The 7,455-nt window shown below is 35.6% G+C and overlaps 1 protein-coding gene across 5 annotated transcripts in view; it reads left to right on the top strand.

Moving 5' to 3' along the window:
- Nucleotides 1-4,302, top strand: part of Dhps (Deoxyhypusine synthase) — a 47,512-nt gene extending 43,210 nt beyond the window's left edge. For all 5 annotated transcript variants that reach the window (XM_083135011.1, XM_083135010.1, XM_083135013.1 and 2 more), the window contains exon 9: nt 4,018-4,302. In XM_083135011.1, the coding sequence (XP_082991137.1) occupies nt 4,018-4,146 (129 nt within the window). In that variant the 3' untranslated portion in view covers nt 4,147-4,302. The remainder of the gene's footprint in view (nt 1-4,017) is intronic.
- Nucleotides 4,303-7,455: the final 3,153 nt, after the last annotated feature.

The raw sequence follows: 7,455 nt of genomic DNA on the forward strand, positions 1-7,455 counted from the left end.
GTTAATCCTCTAGATGCTGCTTGCAGAGACCATGACATAGCATACAACACACATACCGACCTTGACAAGCGACATGTGGCAGACAAAAAATTAGAAGAGGCTGCATTTGGTAGATTTATAAGCAAAAATGCTTCTTTGGGTGAAAAAATAGCAGCGTTGGGGACCACCATAGCTATGAACACTAAACAAAAACTGGGGTGGGGGTTGTAATATATTAAGTAAATTAGTTACAATTTAATTGAACTAGTTAATCCCAGAATATGTATATAATAAACCAAAAAAATGAAGGCCAAAGGTGTTATGTATCAGATACCTTATGCAGGTCTTAAATCTCTTAAAACTATTGATAGTCTTCTAACTAAAAAACAGCGCAAGAAAAAAAGTTCTTGTCTTGCTAAGGGCCATGGTATGAAATTATTACTTAGTACCCCACAATTAAAAAAATTACAGCAATCTAGAAAAAAATCACATATAGGTGGATTCATATTTAGTATCCCAGCTATTTTAGCAGCATTGGGGGCCGTGGGGAGCTTGGCTGGGGGATCGGCTGCCATAGCAAAAACAGTAATAGATGCCAAGAAGAATAAGGCAGAATTAGATGAACAAAAGCGCCATAATCTGGCCATAGAAAAACAACGCAAAGGTGTTAAGAAAGTTATAAATAAGTTAAAAAAAAACGAGCCGCTTACCAACCAAGATATTGAAGCTTTAATAAAACCACTGGGCATCAAAAATTTTAGAGGAGTGTACATGTCTGATTCTTTACCAGAACAACCACTCAAAAAAGAGTGTGGCATAGTTAATTTGGATAAGTACAAAAATCAGGGCACTCACTGGATTTGTTATCTTAAATATTTAAACAATGAGGCATTTGTATTTGATTCATTTGGAGGTATTCCACCTGAGAATTTAGTAAAATATCTAAAATCAACTAATCTTTATTATAATAATACCCGTATTCAAAACTTCAAAGATATTAATTGTGGACATCTATGTTTATCTGTTCTTAGATATCTGTCTCAAATAAATAAACCATCAATTGAAAATTTTCAAAAAGCTTTGTGGTATCTAAAACATCATGGGAGTATTCCATCTCACCAGCCAAAATTCATATTGAAACTCAAACTACATGATGATATAGTATATCCCAAAACAATAGCTCTCAGAGCATTTTATGGCATGTATTTGATCCCTAATATTACACACCACAACAACACAATCACAGTTGGTGACCAAAAAATTGTCATCACTCCAGGCCAGTATAATTTGTCTACTTTAAATGCTCAGTTACCTAGAGGTATATTGTTAACTCAAAATTCTGTTACTCACAGAGTAGAAATTGTGTCTGCTACAGAAACAGTAGATCTGGGTACTATAGGAGAGCTATTAGGATTCGAGAACAACACAAAACTTGAACCAGCCATTAAACACACTGCTATTAATATACCTAAATTCCTAGCTATAGAAACTCTAAATATTCACTGTAATGTGGCCGAGGGTATGATCACCAAATCAAATGGCATTGGCACTCACAAACAAACTGGTATTATTGCAACATTCAAACCTAACTCTGAATTCATGGAACCGATCATCTATACTCCATCGCCAACATTATATTTTCCTGTGTGCCATAATAGAATAGATTATATTGAGTTGATAGTCACTAATGAAAAAGAAGAATTAGTTGATTTTGCTGGAGCCACAACAACTGCTATCATAGAAATTAATATTTAAATAAAAATACATACAAAAAATAAATAAATAAATAAATAAAATGGAAAATATTGAGAGTTATGAGCTACAATCATTCCCCCCAAACAGGAGGACCTTTGCAAATTTAAATCAAGCCAACACAGAGATTGAGGTTGACCTTGATGTAGGAGATGGGTTTATACACCCTCACAGAGCAGACCTATACATTAAATTTGATGTTGTCAAGCTCGATGGTAGTGATTATCCGGCTAACTCAAATATAAGACTGGTAGACAATTTTGTGCCACATCTGTTCTCTGAAATTGAGATTAGAAAACATGGTGTTGTTATAAACAGAGTAGACTATCCTGGTATTACATCTACTGCTTTGGCCACACTAAAATTATCCAAGACCGAGGCCTCATACTACAAAATAGGTGGATTTGAAGCTGGTGATAAAATAATATCTAAGAGTCACACAGTATTGTTTCCTATGCGCCTATTGCCAGGATTCTTCTCAGATTACAAAGAAATTATGTGGAAGGGTGGTTTAAGAATTACATTTAGAAGAGCTGCCAATGATAATAATGCTTTGATGAGGTACAGTTCATTAAATTCTACTGGGGCAGCTCTGCCTAATACCCTACCTGATGAAGGCAAATGCCTTATTCAGACTATGGAGCTAAGAATTCCAGTAGTTGAATATGAAGCTAGTTATGCTCTTAAATACAAAGCAGATATACTAAAAAATCCACAGGTGCCTTTACAATTTTATACATATCAATGTGTGCAGAAGCCTGCCACTGGTAGCTATTATGAATTTGATGCTACAAACTCATTCTCCAGTATACAATATGATATGCCAGATTTTGTGGTGGTACTGTTTCAGACTGGAAGACACAATAATCAAGAAAAAAATTCAAGTAAATTTGATAACTGCAACATCAAAAACATATATCTTAAAAATGGCAGAAATGAGGTGTTTCCTAGAGAAAGTTATAATTTAAACATGTCCAAGGATGATTTTCTTAAATTATATGAGGCATTTACAGCATTCAAAAGGTGAATTCAAAACACAGAGACCCATGTTTGTCATCAACACCTCAAAAAGGAAACAAGTTGTGGTTAATGACAGGACAAACATTAAAATTATCTGTGAATTCCATGATACACTCCCTGATGACACCATATGTAGTGTTATTCTTATAGGTGAAAAATCATATGTTTATGATGTAAGAAATGAAAGAGTCACAGAGCAATTCTAGAAGAGTTTTGCATATTATATTTTCTTAGTATTAGATAAACAAGTTGTACCTGGTCTTAAATTAAAATATTTAGAATGTTACAAGTCAACATATTGATTCTCTGAACTTAATCCGGAAGTGGACCGGAAGTAGACCGGAAGTGGACCGGAAGTAAATATATGTAGGTATAGGTGTGTGGGTGTGTGTAGGTGTGTATAGGTAGGTGTGGGGGTGGCTTATATGAGCATCTTGGATTAGTTTTAAGTGTGGTTAAAACAATATCGAGAAAAGCCATATTTTTAACAAATTTATAAACAGCAATTTTAGCAAATTCAGGTTTAGCCACATCAATTTGAGGGGGTCATCTTTTCTCGGAAGTTTTTTTACAAAAATCGTAGGTTTTACACAGTAGCAATAAAATTTTATAGACATTTTGCCTTAGTTTTAAGTATTTCTATTCAGTCAAAACACCTCATCATTTCTTGGGTTTATATTATCCTCAATTACACTACTCACAACCATCATGAATTATTATTTGAAACTAGAACACTGTTTAGTTCTAGCTGAAGATGACATTAAGTGGAAAGGAAGAAGCACCTTCCCATGCTCCCTTAATATGTTCCTACAGAAGGACACAAAACAAAAAAAAAATTTAGGCATAATCGAAATAGGCACCATAGAATTTTCACATATTGATTGTAATATGCTGAAAGGAACTTCTGTACTGAAAGCTTATGAATTGGTTCACTGGAACAATATCCTCATTTATTTTAGACCTCCCCAGTGATGCAGTGGTATCGTCGTCACCTTGTAATCAAGGGGTCCTGGCTTTGATACCCGGTGGAGGTACATAGTGGTTTAGATCCCACATTAAACTGTAGGTCCAGTCCCGATTAGCCTCTCTGTGTATAAAGTGGACTAAAAGCAACAATTGGATATCGTAATTTAGGGCACTATCTCCGCTCGTAGTGATTTCCTAGCAATTTTATTAAAAGCTCTTCTTCGTTCATGATCACACACATGACAATAAGAAATAAATATTTTCAATTAATTTACATTAGTTTATTCCATTTCTTTCCAGGTGTATGCTGATGCAACTTTAATTTTTCCATTGTTGGTTGGGGAAACATTTGCAAGGCATCACCATGGAAGAAGCAGCACTTCTTGTGCTGGGGAGATAAATGCGTCAGGAGATTCTTTATCTTCATAAAGCATCGTGTACATAATTATCTCAGGAGTACTGTATTATTCTTTATTTATAACTCTTTGACAGTAACTTCTTTTCCACACTCTGCATTGAAACTGTATTCCATGAAATGTATTTAGTTGTCCTTTTTAAATGATAAATAAAAAAGACTGAACAATGCCACAAGTGTTAGACTCGATTTATTCAGACTTTAAGTATACTTAAATATAAAAAGTTAACACAGTTATGTTCTAATTCAATTAAATTTTTATCAGATGTTAACAGTTATTTGCATCATGTTTACAAAAGCCATACTGACACCTGTTTGATCATCATTGGACAGCTGCCACGGCAGTTGGAAGTCAGTATGGTTTGAAGCACGAATGTTTATAAAGAACCCTCCACACAGTTGTTTTTGTAATATCCAGTTATGTAGCTGCATGTGTTCCACATCTTCTTCTGAGGTAGTAAATGGGCAACCAGTTAGTTGATTTGCACTTACACAAGCAATTTGTTTCACTAAACTGTTTATATCATGCACGAATTGAATTGTCACTAGATGGGTCCTTATCAAATTTCAAATGAAATGCACATTGCACAATGATTGCTGACTTCAATGTATGGAATTCCAAAATGCCAAACAATTTCTCGACAGGTGTAGCAGTCGTTTTCACGAATGCACTCAACTAGCTCTGCGTAGTGACAGACATGTGAACTACAGCATGACGGCATGAGCAAAAAAAAACTGTGAGAGTTCCTGTTTTGACTGTTGCTGGTTTTGTTGCGGTAAGTGTAATACTCTTCTTGTAATAAATTATCCTAACCTGAAGAACATTATGAAGTGCCCAGTATTTTGCCCTATTTTTGAAAATTTGATGTCTTTTTCAAGATACTCAAAGTGGTGTTATGACCCCACCAGCCTCATTTGGGTGCCACTGTACATGTTGAAATACTGAATTCAGTACTGACTTTTTATGCCTGCATTGGGAGCTGGGATATGTTAAAGTAGTAAATTCAAAATTGCTTGTTTTTTTAAACTTAACTATTGGTCTCCTATTGAACTAGAGATCATGGTTTTCCCATCAGGGGAGGAATGTAAAGAAATTTAGAGCCAAAATCGAAATAAGTTGAATATTTCTGAAGAATTTAAGGTGGGGATGTGGATATATCTGCTAGAGGTTATGTACTCCTTTTGGAGAAAGGCTGGGAGGATATTGAATTCAGTATAGCTTGTTTATTCCATCATTGGGAATCTATTGAACCAGAGAGAATATACTGCCTGTGAGAAAAACTGGTAAAATATGTCAAAATACTGAATTCTTTCAGATGAAGTTGTTTTTCCAACTGCTACAGTTTTTTACCTCCTGCCATCAATGGAGATCCTTATCGAATACATTATTGGGACGTAACTCCCAGAAAAGAGAATATCTTGCTTTTGAACAATTTGAAGTAGGAATCGTGTGTTTAGTCACATATTTGATCGTAAAACTTTTCATATTTGAATTTTTGCTCGGAATAACACTATCAACTGAACATCTGGACATACATACATATTTCAAATATAAAAGGGGGAGGGGGTGTCAATTGAGGTTAAGAATTGTCCAGTGACAGTGTGCGAAATCCTGGGGGGAATGGGGGGATTCCCCCCACCAACAATCTTGGCCCCAAACCTTTCCAGGGGGGAGGAGTTTTTGTTATAACAAACAAAGATAAGCAATTACTTTTAATTTCAAATATACTTTAATAAGAATAATATTAAAAAAAACACACAAATTAGTGTAGTTGTGAGTATTGAATGCATTCTGTCTCAAGAGATCATTAACAAATCTACATCAATATTCACAATAAAAGTAAAACAAGAATGCAAGAAAATAATAACTATGAAATATAATTGATTTATATTAACATAAAGCACAAACTAAAGAATGACTTACACATCAATGACGTACGGGCAACGGTGACCAGTCAAAAGTAGAGGGGAGGGGAATGGAGCCATACAAAGCTTGCAATACTCTCTGCATTCCTCGATGGTGGCGAAAGGAGGGCATGAACCTGTCACATAATAGACTGTTATATAAATCTAAACAACCCTCAGCTTGTATTCTAACTCACGCCAGAATATATCGGCAAGCTCAAAAATCTATATTTCTCCCATTTTTAGTTAATCAACAAATATTTTTATTTTTTTTATTTTTCTTCTTCTGTGTCAGTATTCACATTTTTATACTAATTTTTACTTTTTTATTCTTAAATTTTTCATTTATTTTTTACATTTTTAAAAATTTGATAGTAGTAATAAGTCACTATGATAACTAGCACCTGTTTTTTTGAATTAAGTGTTATGCGTATGCACATTTTCCTTGTTATTGCCATATGCAATTCACACTCGGGACAGAATATATACTTCATGACCAACAGTGGAGGAAACGATAAATCTAAATGACCCCACCAATGTAGTCAATGGTGCAGAAACGCCGCTCCCCATCAGAATTTACTCCAGTTACTTTGATGAGTCGCCCATAAATATTTGCCACAGCAATTACAACATAAAGGAACAGCACGAAGCTGAAATAAATCGATCTGAAAATGGCTTTAAATTATGTCATCTAAATATTCAAGGTTTACTCAACTCCATAGATAAATTTAAAGAAATGATATCGAACTTAAACTTTGACCTGATAGCCATTACAGAAAGCTGGTTGAAACCGAATATTAGTAATAATATAGTAGATATCGAAAATTACACATTAGTTCGACAAGATAAGGTAAAAAAAAAAAAAGGTAAAGTGTTCCCCTGTGCATAGCACCACGCCATGAAGGCGTATAGGGGGTGTGGGGGTAACGCCCCACACTTTCTTGATCCGGTCGTGAGTGGGGGTGATGTGATCAGCATCACGCCCCTGACCGCCTTTACCCCCCAGGGTTTCCCCCAGGTACCCATGTTATTCGACGCTGGGTAGGCGCCGGGGCCGCTTCCACCGTTAGAAAAGTTCCCGGATTTGAACCGGCCGGGGATCGAACCCGGGACCTTGAGCATGGTAGTCAGACGCGTTACCGACTGAGCCACCGCGGCCACCTGCCGCGACAAGACAAGATAGATTAAACAAATCTAGAGGTGGTGTGTGCTTATACATATCTAAATCGCTTAAATGGAAACTTTTAGACGGGTTCGTTAATAATGATATCAGTGTAGAGTACCTTGTAATCGAATTAACTATCGATAGGAAAAAAATTGGAATTATGGTAACATATAAACCCCCAAATGTCAGCTATACTCCCATCAGTCACGTAGCAGATATCCTCCAACACCTATACTTAAATTACAATTACTTC

The sequence above is a fragment of the Lepisma saccharinum genome, chromosome 14 (assembly GCF_977018435.1).
Source record: "Lepisma saccharinum chromosome 14, izLepSacc3.1, whole genome shotgun sequence".
Lineage (NCBI taxonomy): Eukaryota > Metazoa > Arthropoda > Insecta > Zygentoma > Lepismatidae > Lepisma > Lepisma saccharinum.